Source organism: Anabrus simplex, chromosome 4, assembly GCF_040414725.1.
Source record: "Anabrus simplex isolate iqAnaSimp1 chromosome 4, ASM4041472v1, whole genome shotgun sequence".
Lineage (NCBI taxonomy): Eukaryota > Metazoa > Arthropoda > Insecta > Orthoptera > Tettigoniidae > Anabrus > Anabrus simplex.
The window spans coordinates 27140041-27158685 of NC_090268.1; the positions used below are offsets into that span (position 1 = coordinate 27140041).

General features: G+C 38.8%; 1 protein-coding gene across 1 annotated transcript in view; it reads right to left on the reverse strand.

Moving 5' to 3' along the window:
* Positions 1-18645, reverse strand: part of Atac2 (Ada2a-containing complex component 2) — a 113394-nt gene that overhangs the window by 47868 nt on the left and 46881 nt on the right. The window contains exons 5-6 of the mRNA XM_067146171.2: positions 15152-15400; positions 4701-4954 (exon numbers count right to left, since the gene is read on the reverse strand). Coding sequence (XP_067002272.2) covers positions 4701-4954; positions 15152-15400 — 503 coding nt within the window. The remainder of the gene's footprint in view (positions 1-4700; positions 4955-15151; positions 15401-18645) is intronic.

An 18645-nucleotide genomic window follows, 5' to 3' on the forward strand; every position in this document is an offset into this window, starting at 1 on the left:
CTTTTAAACATTGTATTTTTACTTCATCCTATTAATGTCACTAATTACTAAGGGTCTATTATATGTACTACATACTTGTACAGTAAAACCTCGTTAATTCGAAGTCGTTGGGACTCAAAAATCGGAGTTCGAATTACGTGATTTCGAATTAACCGCCAATTCGCAATTCAGAAGTTTCAACCCTTGCAGCGTTACAAAATATTCTAAGGCCCGATTCATGCAATTAACTTTGATGCACAGTTTATACCTTTCAAATACTATGAAAAAAGAACTATTTCCAAAATATATCCAGGAAGGTGCATTTACAGTACTCAAATAATACACTTGGATATCTCACTGGCAAACATAACCTCACACAATGAAAGAAAGAAGAAGAAGAAAAAAAAGCACGATTCAAAGACGAGGAGAAATCTATGCTGGCTCCCATGTGGAAGTGCTTTATTCATTGGATTACTATACTGTATGCCTTGTATTTGCACAGAAAATACCCGATGCCTTAAAAACCGAACTTTCCTATGACTCTATCCTTGTACGATTTCCCGCCATGGCACTTGTATAAATACTTCTTTCGTACTTCAGAAATGTAAACACTTGCCGCATCACAAAGTATTCTAAGACTCATTAATACATGCAATCACCTCGATTCACGGTTTAAACCTTTCAAATGCCATGGAAAAAAAACTATCTCCGACATGTATCCAACAAGGTGCATTTACAATGTTCAAATAATGCACTTGGATAAATCACTGACAAACATAACCTCACACAACGAAAGAAAAACATCACACAATTCAAAGACGAGGATAAATTATGCGTAAATGCATTATTTTTTGGATTTCTGTACTGTTTGCATTTTTAGATGCTTTGTACTGGCATGGAAAGTGCCCGACGCCCTTAAAACATTGTGGCTTATCAAACTTTAATATGACAAGGGAATAAAGTTTCTCACTTCCATGTGCATTGAGACGCACTACAACGACCCCCATCCCACACTCTTGGCACTTTCTCCTTTAAAACCATAGGACCATTTACGCTCGCATTAAAATAAAGCCATGCAGTTTCATTGCCAATGACAATACTGTTAGGTGCCTACGAATTTATTATATGAGCCACGTTTTTCCGTTAACTGCCGGCATCGGCCAGTGTTCACGGATTCTGTTTTTCTCCACACTGCCTGTTGCATGATATTACAGCGTTCTTTAAAAGGTTGAATACAAAAGAATTCCGATTTCATTCAACTTAGTAATCATAAAGCGCAATTTAGACCCACCGAAGTCTGTGTAAGTGCGGAAAGCTACGGTACCCCTCGACGTTCCGGAACACGCATTCTATTACGACGCGGATAAATTTCAAGTTTTAAAATGTAAAGGCAGTTTCGAATTAAAAGTCTGAATTTCAGTAATGGGGCCGACATTGTACTTCGAATTACGAATTAGCCGTATTTCAAATTAAAGAATTTAAATAACATGCAAAACTGTATCTCATGTTTCCGGGAACGAGACCTTCTTCGAATTAGGCGGGATTTTGAATTAACCGATTTCGAATTATCAAGGTTCTACCGTATATCTTTGTTCATACAACGTGCTTCAGGTAATGATGGTGTCCATAGACACCGAAACCAGTACTGAATAAAAAAAGTTGTGATTCTATTAACAACATATTATGTATTGAAAAAAGGTGGATCAATCAAATTTCCCTCTATTGTAAAGGCTTCTCAAACACTGAGGTTTGAATTCAGACGTTATAATAGAAGTGGTATATTCATTCATCAACAGACGACTCCCCAGATGTGGTACAGCACCTAGCGTTCAAAGCGGAAGCTGTCGGAACCATCAGAATCAGTATCAGAGGGACACATAACATAACAGGCGTACGCACATATGAAGGTATGACATTGACACAAGACTGGAATGAAACATCTGGCGATGAGGAACGTACGAATTTGGGAAACACTGAAACGAAATAACAATAGTGAAGGGACAGAGAAGGGAACTACCTATGTAAATCCTTAATGGCTGGCAACCAAGTATTAATTCATTGATAGCCACTGTCCCTGGTGAAAGTGTTAGGATTTCTACGTATTTCCACAGCTTTCCATAAAATCCTGGACCTGTAGTGTATAGTGTGCGTGAGAGTTCAAGCATTTTGAAACATGACATCATGACCGAACGATAGAGCGTGCTCAGCTATTGCTGATTTGTCTGGCTGGTTGAGACGAATATTTCGTTCATGTTTATTTGATATGAGTACCAATGGACCGGCATGTTTGGCCAATATACACCTTACCACAAATACAGGGAATTTTGTATACCGCAGGATTTAAAAGTGGGGACAATTTGTCCTTGGTTTTACCCAGACTGTGAGCAATTTTAGTGATGGTGCCAAACACGGTTTTTATATTGTGTCTACAGAGGACCTTGGCAATTCAATCTGTGGTGTTGTGAATGTAAGGCAGGTAGACCAAAGTTCTCTCCAGAACAAAAGAATTTCTCCGTATTTTCTTGACATGGCATAAGCCTAAAAAAGCCTGTATCATGTTTATAAGTACGGGCGGTGAAAGCATCAATGGCAACATTATGAAAGGCATTTTGCATGTACCATTTCTTTCTGTATGTAAACTTATAATCATGTTATTAGAAAATTGTGCTGCTGGGAGGACAGAAATTTAACATAGTGATGAACATACTGTTTATTTGTCTTATTAACAGAAGTGCGTATGCTTTTCTTTTTTCAAGAGAAGAGAAATAACTAGAGAAACTCAAAATATTTTACCGCTGAAAACGGGCAGCATGTTAATCATAGGAAACAATTTTCAATTGGGATTTTTTCAATAACTTTTAGGGTGGCTGTTTCAATCTTTGTATCAGGATATAAATTTCTTATCAAAGAACCAAATTTTCTTCAGGTCCCAGTGTTAATTTGTTTAACCCATCATTAAAATCACCTTCACCTCACCTCACAGTAATGGCATGTAGTGGTAGAAAGATCTTGGTGGGGCACAAAATTTACTATTTTGATTATTTTACTGTAATTGTAGCATTTTGTTTGTGAACTGACCACTGAGGATCACGCGACAATTTCATTTTTGCTTTGTCTGAAGTTTCCTCTTCCTCCATACTCCTTCATATGGGCGCTATGCTGTTTTTTCTGTTCATCAGTCCAGGCTCTTCCCACCTTTGCAGTTCTTTTGATTCAAAACCCTTCCAAATTTTGAATCATGCTCCAAAATATTTTCCTGTGTAACACCTGAACTTCCTGGATGTTTGACTTCTCTAGATATTTACAAACTTCCCTAATCCATGCCGTCATTGTCTTCTTGTTCCACAGGTAGTCGAATAACTTTTTGGTTAGTCTGATTTTGTCCATTCTGTACAAATGTCCAAGAAATGATAACCTTCTCTTTTTCATGGTGTCACCAGGTGAGTTGGCCGTGCGGTTAGGGGCGCGCGGCTGTGAGCTTACATCCTGGAGATAGTGGGTTCGAACCCCACTGTTGGCAGCCCTGAAGATGGTTTTCCATGGTTTCCCATTTTCACACCAGGCAAATGCTGGGGCTGTACTTTAATTAAGGCCACGGCCATTTCCTTCCCACTCCTAGCCCTTTCCTATCCCATCGTCTAGCTGTGTCGGTGCGATGTTAAAAAAAACATCATGGTGTCTGAAATTTTCTGCACATTTATGTAGACTGCATTGTTGTTACAAATTTTCCAGCCGGTTAGTCTGGATTGGGCCCATGATTTTCTGTATTCTCCTTCTTTCAAGGATTTCCATATTATTATTATACAGAAAACATGAGTTAAGTTGCAGTTTCTTCCTATAAATATACTTATTTCCTCTTCTTCTTTGAAGAATCACTTTAATCAACCCTTTAGTTTGTCAATTTCTTTTTTCAACGGTAAAATATTTTGAGTTTCTCTAGTTATTTCTCTTCATTTCTCTTCTCTTCAAGAAAAAAGGCATACACACTTCTGTTAATAAGACAAATAAACAGTATGTTCAGCACTATGTTAATTTTCTGTCCTCCAAGCAACACAATTTTCTAATAACGTGATTATGAAGTTTACATATCGAGAGAAATGGGACGTGCAAAATGCCTTTCATAATGTTTAACAAATAACAAAAATAGGAACTTTTATAATAATAATAGCATTCTACTGAACCTATTAGTACACTATAGTAGAAACATTGTTCATTGTAATGTTATTTTACAGCCAAATTCGCACAAATTTTTGTATATCCATCCATCTATTTAGCTTGAACAAACTTCTCTATTATTTTCATATTGAAATCTGGGACTTCAAAAATAAATTTCCTCCCTATGGATAATACTGAATGGGCACTGAATCCTTCTGCAAGGCTAAATTTCTAAGAAATGTTTTCACTTGCTCTGCCTCTGATGTAACCACTGAAATTATGATGATAATTTTCAGAAGCTCTACACACTCTCCGATAGTTTTAACGAAGTTATTGTCATGTATGAACTTGTAAATGCCATGGTTTCTGACATGCAATTGAATTCATTCCTACAGTAAATAATTCCCACTCCTGTGCATAGCTCTTTTGAATCCAAAAATAGGCAGGGAATTGGGTGAAATCTTAAGTAATAACTATTATAGCCTAAGAGAAAAGGAAAACAGTTTTAAAATTCTAGCTTTTTTTTTAATCAATAAAAACAATGAATCCTAAAACATTTAATTTACCTTGCACCTAAACCTTCTCTTATTTCCTTATTTTCACTAACTTCCCATGGTTTTTTCTCTTTAGATTTGCCAGAAAATAGACTTTTGGGCACAGGTTCAATAGGGCCAGATTGTTCATCACCAATTTCACTCCCATGATCATCCAAACCAATTTCAAGTCCCTCGGCTAAAACTTCTTTCTTCTTATTGACTTCACTATCTATCATAGCTTTATCTTCTGTGTCAAACACTGAATTATGTTCTTCATCAGCATTCTGGAAAAAAAAAAAAAGTAAAATAAATAACTGGGTTATTAAAAGATTTACTAGATTGATGATGATGATGATTGTTGTTTAAAGAGGCCTAACATCCAAGGCCATCGGCCCATTTACTAGATTGACGGAATAAACACGCTGAAAGTAAAACAACCTTCTAATCACAATGGAATGATTTTCATTAAAATTTAAATCTCAGTTTTGAATAGTTACACCAGGACACATCCCAGGAGAGGTTTGGGACGTGTAAGTGCATGATGTAGAAATATGAGAGTAATACTGTATTTTCTTGCGTAATTAATGCACTTTTTTGACAAAAAAATACAGGCAAAAACTTCGGAAGTGTAAATTATTTGAGGAATTCAGGTATTAAAAATATTATTTACAATTCATTTACATTTAAAAGATACATCATATATAATATACACACAACTGGTTTGACTCATTCGCGGTTAATCGCCATTTGGCGTAAAATTCCAGTATGAGAGTTTTTCTGAAAAGTCAAATAGGGTACATCAGGATATTGGACACGTGGGTTTGAAGTACCGACACTGGAAAATATTCCTCCCGCTACGAGTTGACAGTACGACCTGACATGAAATAAACATGTACTAATAAAAAGTACAATTCATGTAAGTACATAATAATGACATACTAGCAAAAAAAACTGTCCAACACAAGAAAGGGCAGGCATCGAAGGAGCAACCCAGTTATATTTCCCGAAAACGTTTGTATCCAATATTGTACGACTGATGAGTCCATCCACCCTTTTTCTTGGATTCGAACATGGATTCCTCACGGAAATTTTACTTTAGGCATTGTTATCTGTTTAGAAAAAGATAAGGAGCAAGCTTTCTGCCATCACCTGTTACAGCAATATTCCTTTACTTTACGCTTCTCAATCACAAAGCGATGAAAATAAATTACTTTTTGGTTGAAATAATTCTGCATTTCATGGCATAATGTTGTTCTTTGTCAAAGAGAAAGTCCATTTCTCTTTCATAAAATTCTCGGCTAACCTTCAAATCAGAGAAACTGATTCCATGTGCAGCAGCTATTTCTCATCCTTTAAAATACAGCATTTTGTGAGAAACGGCATATCCAATGTTGCGTAACGAAATCACATATTTAAACAGATCTTCCCCTACTTCCGGAAACTTACCGCTTCTTGGTCCGTGAAATGCTTTGGTCGGTCAAAGTGCATGTGTCTGTTGCCATGGTAGCGCACGTTGCATTCGGACACAGAATACTTGTGGACCGCTGTCCTATTCCCGTATGTTTCTGCATAACTGATCACCGCGAGTTTATATGATGCAGTATTAGTTGAATACAACAACAACAACCAAAAACTAGCAAACAATTTTGAGATCACAGAAAACGTATGTCCCGTACCCGATACACTCGTAAAATACGTTTGTACCAAACTGGAATAAAGCGTCACTAATGGACACGCAAATGACTTGAATGGTAGCTGATTGTTGAGAATGCCACTTCTTTGAGACACGATAGTGAGTGTAAATACTTGACTTCTGCGCTGATTCTCTCACTGAAGCAGTGCAGTCGTATTTTCTACCGGCTGATAAGAGCACATTGCCCAGTATTTGGAATGCTCAGTTTCGCAATAGGAAGGCTGCTACCTATATACCTGTATTTCGAAACACATCTGTAGCTGCGCGATGGATGTTCGAATACGTCTCAAATTCATGAACATTTCTTTTTCTCCACTTTGGAACCACAAATATTGGGATGCGCAAATTATGCAAGGGCGTTAATTATGTGAGAAAATACAGTATTAAGGACAGCATCAAGTGAACCGTGCACAAATTGCTAAGCTGTTATAGGAAACACCTTTTGTTTTTCTGTTAATGATGAAGGCTAATGATTCCACAACCGACCTTGATGATAAACAAGTTACCTCACTGGAGCACATCCAATCACTTCTCTCTAACTGTTTGATTTTTGTGTATTATTATTCTTTGTAGTTCTCTCTTTCAGAATATATATAGTTTACACATGTTGAAAGCATATTTTGTCCTAAATTTTGTTTTTAAAAATGTCTGCGCTAATTAGCCAAGCCCCTTTAAATGCCAAACATTTGAGTGTCATAACTTTTCCACTAGTAAAGATATAGGAAAGTTGTGAGTAGTATTTTATAGACTGGCTGCCCTGCGTAAGAACTGATTGCTCTTAGACCTGCCAGCCGCAACATGCTAGGTTGTAAACAGCAGCTATTAGCATGCATGACATTCTCCATTTGTAAACATCCAGCATTTGTCTGGTGTGAAAATGGGAAACCACAAAAAACCTCCTTCAGAGCTTATTAAAACTGTACCATGGCTTAGCTATAAGGAGAAACCAGGGTAATTTGGAAGCTATGACAAAATCTGTATGGGCTAGTTTACTTCTCAAAGCATCAACTGATGACCACCCACAACACATGTTATGTCCTCCAGGTCCAGACTTCTGGTGTGGGTACCAGAGAACAAAGACAGAGGGTAAAGGTTATTGTCATAAACATTCATTATATTATGCTGTTATTGAAGCCATAAAACCTATTTATATAGATCTTAGTGCCAAAAATATCTTGGAAAATTGTTTACATGGATGAACACAGAGCCCTAATGAGAGTTTCCATCATTACATTTGGGAACGTGTGCCAAAAAGCGTATTTGTAGGTCTTTCTACCCTAAAAAAGGGTGTACTGGATGCAGTTAACTGCTTCAATGCAGGTGCTGCATCCAAATGTAAGGTACTGGAGTCTTTAGGAACGTCCCCAGTGGAAAATATGGCCTCAGCATTAGCTGCAAGTGATTGTCGTAGGGTAACATGCTGAGAGGGCTGTGTTTGAAAGCTCTAAAGAGGCCAGAACAAAGAGGAGGAATAGGAAAAGACAGCACAATGAGGAGAGTGTCCTAGATCGTGAGGAATATGGAGCTGGAATGCATCAAAACTGTGCGGGTTGGTCACAAACTTAAATTTTTGCTTTGAATGGCTCTCCTGAAAAATTGTATTTTTTAGAAAATTTATTTTACTATCTCAGTAATCGTTAATGATAGGCCACTAAAATTTGGCACACAGTTTTAGTGTGCTGTTGTCTGAAAAGTAGACTACAATCATGAACGCAGCTCTTTATTTATGAAAAATAGGCCATAAAATATTCAACAAAATTTATGAAAATTTTAATAACAATTTTAGAATTTTTCCCACAAAAGATCCATTTTATCAAATATCATGTGATTGCATTCTACTTTGTAGCTACATGCTGTGGGTAGCATCCGTATAAATATCATTCATATCACACAAGTAGTATCCGAGTTTACCCTTTTCCGACAGCTTGGAGTGATTTTGCAGTCTTAAAAAACATTAAAAGAAATAAACGCTCATAAAAACTTAGCAATCAACTTTAACCAACAATTAATGATATGACAACAATCTGCAATGTTCATTCATTGCACATTATAATATTTGTCCACCTAGGACAAGTGAATCTGGTCAAATTATGATGGCAAATATAGTGATTTTGCACTATATTACTATGGTCTTCACAGACATGTACCCTTAAGTTCATTACGAATATTACAGTAAGGAAGGCAGTTCTATATGATGTGGTCATGTATGCAAGTGACTTGAATGGTGGCTGTTTGTTGTGAATGTCACTTCTTTGAGACATTATAGTGAGTGTGATTACTCGATTGTTTTAGAGTATTAGGGATAATGCGAATAATTTACGTGCTTGCACTGACATCTGAGCCTCCGTGGCTCAGGTGGCAAGTGCGCCGGCCTCTCACCGCGGGATGGTTCAAATCCCGGTCACTCAATGTGAGATTTGTGCTGGATAAAGCGGAGCCGCGACAGGTTTTTCTCCGGGTACTCCGGATTTCCCATTCATCTTTCATTCCAGTAACACTCTCCATTAACATTTCATTTCATCTGTTAGTCATTTATCATGGCCAAGAGAAGTGCGACACGCTTCGGCAGCCGGCACATTTCCTATCTTCACCGCTAGATGGGGGCTTCATTCATTCAATTCCTGACCCGGTCGAATGACTGGAAACAGGCTATGGATTTTCATTTTTCACTGACATCTACATATTTGTTTCCTTAGTCAAGGAAGTGGTTGGAAAATGGACATTCTGTGTAGTGTTTGAGTTCTCTGAGGTATTCTCGGAACCTCATTTTGAAATTTTGACTAATTTGTTTACTGCAGAATATGTGTCCGTCTTAATATACTCCTCTTCATCCTGTGTACAGGCCTCTGTGCCTCAGGCGGCAGCCTCTCACCGCTGGGTTCTGCGGTTCAAATCCCGGTCACTCCATGTGAGATTTGTGCTGGACAAAGCACTTCATTTCATCTCACAGCCATTAACCTTTTGCACTCCTATGTCGAGTGCGGTTCGACATTAAAATTTTAGACTTGCGCTCCGATGTCGAGCTCCAGTCAACACGACAATTTCTCGTACTCTCCGCGCTAGTATGACGACTGTGCCGTGTTCAGGTATTGTAGAGCTATCTAACGGTCTCTGAGAGAACACGTTTTTCTATTTAACAATAGTTCGCAGGAATTGTGGTAACTTTTTTAAGCTCCGTTAATCTTGAATGTTTATGCAAGCTCACAGATGTTGTTGTTTGAATGTAAACATGGCTTCTGCTTCGTCTTCACTCACGGAACTGGATATTTTACAGCAGTTAGTGGACAGTGATAGTGACGGTGATGAACCAACAACTAACTTGGATGATTTATTAGTGAATAATGTAAGTGAAAGTGAACAAAGTGATAGTGATAATGAAGCCGGAGGTGGTGATGCTCCTCCATAACCATGGCGCGAGTGGAAAGCTGGCGATCCTCATTTACCTGCATTCTCATTCAATGAAACAATTTGTGGATACAAAGCATCAGGTAGGAACAATCCCTCAACACCTTACGGAGTTTTTCAACTTAATTTTAGTGACGACTTATTCAAGAAAATTGCCGACGAGACCAACAGATATGCTAATGTCAAAATTCAGAAAGTGAGAAAATCCGGTCTCCACCCAGAAAACTGTTTTGAAAAGTACCACACAGTGAAAACATACAAGGATTAATATAATTTGTGTGCCTAATTGTAAATATATTCATGTAACATACTTATATTTTGTGTTCGATTCTTTTGCAATTGTTCACATCCTACAGCTGTTCATAGTGCACAAATTAATTAGGAGTGGAGCAGGAAGCATACGCTAAGGGTAATGGAGTTCAAAAGGTTAATTGCTTTACGTCCCACCAATTACTTTTATGGCTTTCGGAGATGCCGAGGTGCCGGAATTCAGTCCCACAGGAGTTATTTTATGTGCAGGTAAATCTACGGACGAGGCTGGCATATTTGAGCATCTTCAAATACCACCAGAGTGAGCCAGGATCGAACCTGCCAAGTTGGGGTCAGAAGACCACCACTTCAACCATCTGAGCCACTCAGCCAGGCAAACTTCCTATTCTCGCCGCTAGACGGGGGCTTCTGACCCAGTCGAATGACTGGAAACAGGCTGTGGATTTTTTTTTTTCATCTGTGTACAGCAATAACCACCAACTACCAACCACAGTTGGTAGTTTCATGCGGTAGTAACTACAGCCCTTCACACTAGGTTGCTGTCAGGTAGGGCATACAGTTGTAAAACAGGGCCAAATCTACATTGAGTGCCAATCCCAAGAAGAAGAAGAATGCTTATTGTGAGCTTGTAAACACTATGTAGGTTATACATATCTGTGTGGAGGACGATGTTCGTTCTTTTGTGTATTTTTTTAAAATATTCTACAATAACACATGCCTCTTTTTGGTTTGATTTTGTGCATGTTTTTTTTTAACCATTTGGCAAGAGCAGTTTTCTTTGTTGTGAGACCATGTGCGCGTTGTACTTTGTACCACATTTCCCCCCAGAATTTTAATGACAGGAAATGTAGTCAGAAACTATTTTATTACCTCCAGTAGATACACACAAACTCTTACAAATCATTTACAAACAATTAACACAAGTTACGACACAATTTAAATCTGCGTCTTTGAAATACCTCTGCTTGGGCCCAACCCAATAGAAACAATATACAAACTGAAATAACCACAGTTATATCTGAATACTGATTACAAAACTACCAAACATCTGAACAGTAAACACTCTTGCCATATTTACACTGACCGATAAAAGCTAAACATTGTGGAAGAAAAAAAAAAAAAGATAAAAAGGTGAAACACATATTTCTCTCATGGCCAGACATGCACAAACAGAGTGCAACACACTATGTACCCATTGAGACAAAGACCTTAGTAACAGTGCCTGCCGTGATGAAAATGATGGAACTATAATTATTTTGTGGATGTTCCCTTAAGCTATACATACTATGATGGAAACCTGTGCAGGTAAATGGACTTAAATTAGAAGAATTTTGATTATCTCTTGACTCAGCCATTTCCGGACTACGGTTCCTTATCTCAAACGGATCCATTTGCCATCCTCCATCATTGCTGAAAGTTTGTAACATCATCACGGATACACCCTGCGTATATATATGAATGACTTGATTTCCAATATGTAACAAATTAGAGAAATATTTTGGTAAGCATGATTGAAATAAATGAGCACGTTGAGTCTTTCACACAGATGCAATATGTGTTGTCAAAGATGAACTAATTTTGTATTGTCATGTATAGAAAGATAAGAACATGAATAGGAACACATGATAGGAAAAACATTTACAGTAGAACTTGATTATACGTTCCCAGAAACTATGTTTTCCCGTATTATTTGTTCAAATTACATGGTACCATGAGCATCCTAATTAAATCACATGGTAAAAATCCCGCATTATCCGTTCCTCGAAGAAATGATTTCCCGGGTCAAGTGTTCAGAAATTTTAGTCCCATCAATGTTAAATCCTCGATCATGCGTTTTTCAAGAAACTGTATCTCACGAGAGGATGGCTACGGCATACTTACAGATTTTGGTGTTAACGTCCTGTCACTGCGGTAATTTGAGGAAGTACGGTAGCCTACTGTACTGGAAAACCGATCGGCGGTGAACTTGCGTAAGGGACCATCTTAACATTGCATTCGGGTGGTACTGTTTAGAGAATTGTCGGAAAACATAAAGCAAGAGAGTGTCCACATCAATTGGAAGGAGACAGAGCGCATTTCGGCAGCTCTTCTTGAAGATGGTACGAGTTTTGTCAAATGTTCGTACTTGCAAAACGTCAACAAAATGTCCAGGGTTACATGTTTATTTTTTTTACTTCTTTCGAGTGTATCGCCTAACAGGTTTTCGGCACCTCCCTCAGAGCACTGTATAGTCACTAGGCATTCAGGCAGGAATCGAAACTGCTCCTTCTTAAGTACTGTTACTGGTAACACAAATTTAGTATTTTAATACAGGGTCTTTATTTATGCCTGTAAGGGACTTTATCGCTCGAACTTGGCCGCCGATGACAGGTCGCTACCGGCCGCTGGCACGTACGGTTTCCGGCACTCTGCATTTGTTGAGAGCTGAGCTCCGAGATAGTAGGGTGTTCGATGAAGCTACTGCGTACTGTATGTCGTATTGTATAGTGTTTTATTGTGATTGTGTATAGTGCTGTAATGTATGTGAAATATTCATTACGTGAACGTGTATATCTGCATAATACTTACATTAAGTGCAGAAAATCGTGCGCTAGGACAAGACAAAAGTTTCGAGCGAAACTTCCAGGGAGACCCATTTCTGTCAATCGGACAATAAAACAACGGGCCAAGAGATTCAAACTTACAGGTTCAATAAACAATAAAAATAGACGTAAAAGTCGTTATCTCCTTCCTGAAGCGTGTTTGGTACAAGGATCATAAGTAAAAATCTGTGGCCCTCTCGTTGCCCAGATTTAACGGCATGTGATTTTTATTTATGGGGAATGTTAAAAAATGTAGTTTATGGGAACAACCCTCACACACTAGATGAACTTAAAGACAGTATAAGAGTTGCAATTGCATCCATCAGTGCTGAAGAACTTGGTAGAGTAACCGAAAACTTCATTAGGAGATGCCGATTATTTTGGCAGTGCATGGGGAACATCTTCAGTATAAACTGTAAAAATGGTGAGTAAAATGCATGATAATGTTTTTTGAGCATAAACTGTAAACATAGTGAGTAAAATGCATGATAATGATTTTGAGCACCGTATTCTGCCGTACATAAGCACGCACGATAGCCGGCAACTGAACAGTCACTGGCGGCCAAGGTCGAGCGAGAAAGTCCCTTCCAAGCATAAATAAAGACCCTGTATTATCGAATACGATTATGTTATCGAGACCAGAACAGATGCTACACCTTACATACTGTACATAAAGTCATGGAACGTTTTGGGGATTGCCTATTACTGTTTTGGTCCTAATATAAGACTGGGAATTTCACGTTTTGTGCTAAAATGTTATAAAAACTGCAGACGGGTTTTTGTGCACGTTACATTTAAAAACTTTATATCACTTCGCAGTCGTACCGACTTGTGCAGCGAGAGCGCTTTCCAGCTGAGTCAAGGTCGCGAATAACCGTAATTTTGGAAGTGTTAATGATATTTTTTCTCTTTCCAATTTGATTCTGATTAGTGACGGGAAGAATTGAATATAATGCATTCGAGAACTTTAGGATCGATACTTACATTTGAAACAAATATTCTCGATTTGAACATAACCTTTAAAAGTCGATGTAGGCCTAATTTACGTGGTACAAGATTTCCATAAACTGACTACGAACAGTATACCGTTGACTAAATTACAATGGAAGATTTAAAAAAAAAAGGGATTTTGCCATCATGTTGGGCGCTTTTGTATCTAATGTGCTTTATTTTATTAGATTAAATAATTACAAACTACTTGTGGTGAATTGTTGTTTGTTTTGGCATTACAGGTGTTAGATTTTTCGAAGAGTTTGGCTGATCAAAGTTGCTGAACTGAAAGAAGTTTTTAGAAGAAACTGACAAAGTTTTCTTGGTAAAAGTGAATGCAAAGTTTTGATATTTTTAAGTTGCATACCGGTAATTCATGTTTGAAGCCGGCTACGCAGTCCAACTTGTCTGCCTCTCACCCGGAGGGGCCGGTTCGATTCCCGGCCAGGTCAGGCATTTTTACCTGGATATGAGGGCCGGTTCCAGGTTCACTCATTCCACGATTACCTTTAATTGAGGAGCTATTTAATGGTGAGATGGTGACCCCGGCCTAGAGAGCCAGGAATAACGGCTGAGAAGATTCGTCACATTGACCATGCGTCACCTCGTAATCTGCAGGCCTTCGGACCGAGCAGCGGGCGCTTGGTAGGTGGAAGGCCATTGGGGCTGTAGTTTGGTTTGGTTTATGGGTGTTTGTAATTTTATAAGTATACATATTTCATTTTTGTGATGTTTAGCCAAATAGTTGATGGTTCATTCATTCCCAGGGTCCCTCCAAACCAAGAGAATCGAGGTTTCACTGTAGTACTAATTTTGGTGATTACATTGAGAATACTGGTGATTTCTGTTAAGTGTTCTCTTGGTACGGTTTTTCTTCCTTGTGTTTTCAGTATATCTATAGTTTATGTATAACAGGTACAGTATGTAGGTTGAATTTTTTGCTATTTTTTTTAACTTGCTTTACGTCACACCTAAACAGATAGATCTTATAGCAACAATGGGATAGGAAAGGGCTAGGAATGGGAAGGAAGTGGCCATGGCCTTAATTAAAGTACATATGTGCCTGGTGTGAAAATAGGAAACTAGGGAAAACCATCTTCATGGCTGGCGACAGTGGGGGTTAGTTGTTTAACATCCCACTAACACATCTACGATTTTTGGCGGCGTAAGGATGTGCTCCCATAATCTTAAGCACTGGAGGCAAATGGTTAACTAACTATGGTAATATGATAGTCAAGCAAATCTTAAGTCAACCTGATAAATATGCATAATGTCCAAAATTTAAAAAAAGATTGAATTTAAGGAATTCACAATATTCAAGAAAGCTTTGTATGAAATTTACATGATAATTTCAGCAATTCCCAATTACAATCTCTCTCATTCATGAAGGAACATGCAAACATAGTGAATACACAGTAGGCCTACATGTGGATATAAATGGCAAACTGTTTGTATGGAAATTATCAGCTATTCCTAACCTTGTGAGTACATAAGAGTGGAAATATTAAAGAGAGAGAAAAAAAAGAAATAATTATGCTTACCAATTCTTCAACAACAGGAGCAAACTGACCAGTATCTGATGAGCTAGCACTAAAACTAGCAGCAGGATGCAAGAAATCATCTATATCTCGAAAACTCTGAGTTCGAGGGTAACAGAAATCAAGTGATTCAACTTCCTCAATGTCTACATCCATGTCAGTGCAATTATCCTCATCATCATCAGCGAACAGACAATCAGACAAAGTTTCACTTGGCTCCACATAAGCTCGAGAATACATATTTTCTGAAGCCTGCAACAAATAAAAATGTATGTCATATTGAGGGACATAAATATGAATTGTTTTGAATATAAAGCCTACAACAAACTAAATGGGTTGTTGTGGTAACCTATGGCTTTATTGGGAAGTAACTGATGTCTCTAAATAACAGTAACACACAAAAACAAGTAGAGAGATATATTAGGGAACAGAGTCTTGTATCATCTTGTTTCTGGCTGTCCAGTCCAGGGCTCGTGAATTGCCTTGTTTTGTTGGATTGGGTTGAGTCCTGGCAGAGAAGTAGGTGTTTCGAGTCCATCACTGATCCAGTAATTTTGCAGATGGTACACTTTTTAGTCGGGTATATTTTGATTCTACCTAGATGTGCATCTAAGCAGTCATGTCCTGTTTCTGATCTGAAGATCACCACTGCTTCTCTCCTCGGCTTGCTTTTATTTTGGTCCCTGTCTGGCTCCATGCAAAATGGTTAGCGTGCTGGCCTTTGGTGACAGGGGTCCCGGGGTTCGGTTCCCAGCAGGGTTGTGAATTTTAACTATCATTGGTTAATTTCTCCTGGGGCACGGGGGCTGGGTGTATGTGTCGTCTTCAGCATCATTCCATTCTCATCACGACACGCAGGTTGCGTACGGGCTTCAAATCAAAAGACCTGCACCTGGCAAGCCAAATATGTCCTCAGGCACTCCCGGCACTAAAAGCCATATGCCATTTCATTTTATTTTGGTCCCATAGGACAATTTCCCCCCCCCCCCCCCCCCATTTTTCATTGCAGTAAGTTGGGTAGTTTCTTTCTTCCATTTTTCAAGGTTTTTATTTGTTATCTTCTTGATTGAGTTAGCTGCCAGAGGTTTGGTTCTCATGTAGGTACTAGTGCCCCTTTTTGCTAGTTTATCTGCCACTTCGTTGCCTTCTTCTCCTACATGTGCAGTGATCTGTTGTAAAGTGATGTTTCTCTTTAATGTTTTTAATTTTGTTAGTAAATGTTTAATGTCATGAATTCTTGATGAATAGGGTTTGGTATCTGAGGATACTGCTTGTATGGCAGCTAGTAAATCTGTGAGTAGGACTGCGTTTTCAAATCAATTCACTCTATAAATCTGAATTTTTAAGAGCAAGATAGATGGCTTCTATTTCTCCATCGAAGTTGTTATGATATCTACCTACTGGAGCATATTCTGAGAATAACTGGCAGAAAACTCCAGTGCCTGCTCCCCTGATTTTCAGGATGTTCTTCGTTTAGTACACTAAGTATGAATTGTTTGAAATACAATGATGGGGACAGAGCACACATAAAATAGCACAAAATATTCATAACATAGTATAAACAGGTCAGGTAAAATTTACCCAGTGTGCACTCATACATCACAAACCTGAGCACGAATCCTGACGGGTTAAAATATGCTGCTTGTGGACCTTAAGATAGTTATTAGGTGCAACAGGACTGTAGCCATGTCATCTGAATCGTTGCGTACGAGATGTGTACACAACAGCAGAACACAATGTGTCAACAAGCAAGATAGGGAACCAGGAAGAGAGAGAGCAAGCTAAGCAGACCTCCCACCCTATCTACTTGACCAGTAACTCGGAAGGACGTTTACTAAATATTTGGACTAAAGTTCTATCTCTATACTGCAGTTGAGGAAAATCCTCTCAACCAGCACATGGAACATAAGAGGACTTCTACAAATCAGAAAGCTCCATATCATGGGATGAGAGCTCATGAGACAGAAAACTGAAATTTGCTGGGTCTTGGAGAACTCTTGGAAAGATGAAGACCACTGCTTCACGAAACATATCTACATATCCAGAGAGAAGGATGGACAGAATGAAGTCGCATTCATCATTAGCAGGAGAATGTCTCAAAATGTCATCTTGTACAAACCCTTCAGTGACAGAGAGAGGAAGATAACCTCTGCAGCTAACCCAAGGAATATACATCTGATTCAGATATCAATGCTCAAAATTAATGCCAATGATGAGGAGATGGAAGAAATATATCTTCTGAGGAATATGCCCAAAAAAAGGGGTGCTCGTGATTGGTGACAGGGCAACTTGAATAAAGATTATCTCAGAAAAGTGGTAGGGAATTTTGGCCTAGGAGTGAGGAACGAGAGAGGAGAACAGCTCATCCAGTTCACCTTAGACAATGACCCAGATATAAAAAACACTGCGAACCATGTGACCTTGCCGCGGTGGGGAGGCTTGCGTGTCCCAATGAAGCAGATAGCCGAGCCGCAGGTGCAACCATATCGGATGGGTATCTATTGAGAGACCAGACTAAGGAATGGTTCATCGAAAGGGGGGTAGAAGCCTCTCGGTAGTTGCAAGGGCGGCAGTCTAGATCATTCACCGGTACGGCCTTGTAATAATATTCAACATGGCTTAGCTGTGTTGATACTGCTACATGGCTGAAAGCAACGGGAAACTACAGCCTTAACTAAGTCCTGAGGACATGCAGCTCTCTCTGTATGATTGATGTACTGATGATGGCTTCCTCCCGGGTAAAATATTCCGGAGGTAAACTACTGTCGGATTTTTTATTATGGACACTCGAGTTTGGGCTTTAATTACAAACGAACCAATAGGCCTATTGCAATGCGAGTTATACCAATATTTTCCTTGTTTAATTCTACATTAGCGTATATAAGACACATTGTTTTCGACGTCCATTAAATATTTTTTATTTGTGGTTGTAATAAATATTGCCCGGGTTTTTGGCTTCTTCTCTAGGAAGCGCTCACTTAGGAATATATACAAGGAAAACTACTTATCTGATGGTAATGAAATGTTTATATGTTATAACCACATGTATTTGTAGTGTAATACTCAAGTTACAATTTTGTTCAACCATCCCGAAAAAAGTTCTTATCATTTTTCTAAAGCAACTCTTTCTCACCCCAGGATAAACGTACAACAGCAAAGTTGGGCTTGTTTTGAAGCACTCAGTCATGGTTATCAGAAACTACAACAACTGTAACCGTACAGTTTGGTACCGAATTTATGAAGAGTAATATTGAAAGGAGGTTTTGTGTACGCCGGACCGTGCGATTAACAGCAGGCTGGGTGGTGAAAACGGGCGCAGTGTTGCCGCGTTCAGTAGTATTCTCGTGCGCAACGAACACAGTACACTCGCCCCGGGCAGATGTGGAACGGAATGCCCATGACCTTGGTTTATCCGCAAGCTATTTTCAGTTGTCCTATGTTCTGCATGTTGGCCACGTCACTTCAAGATGCCTCCAAGACCGCCGTTATTAGAGGGT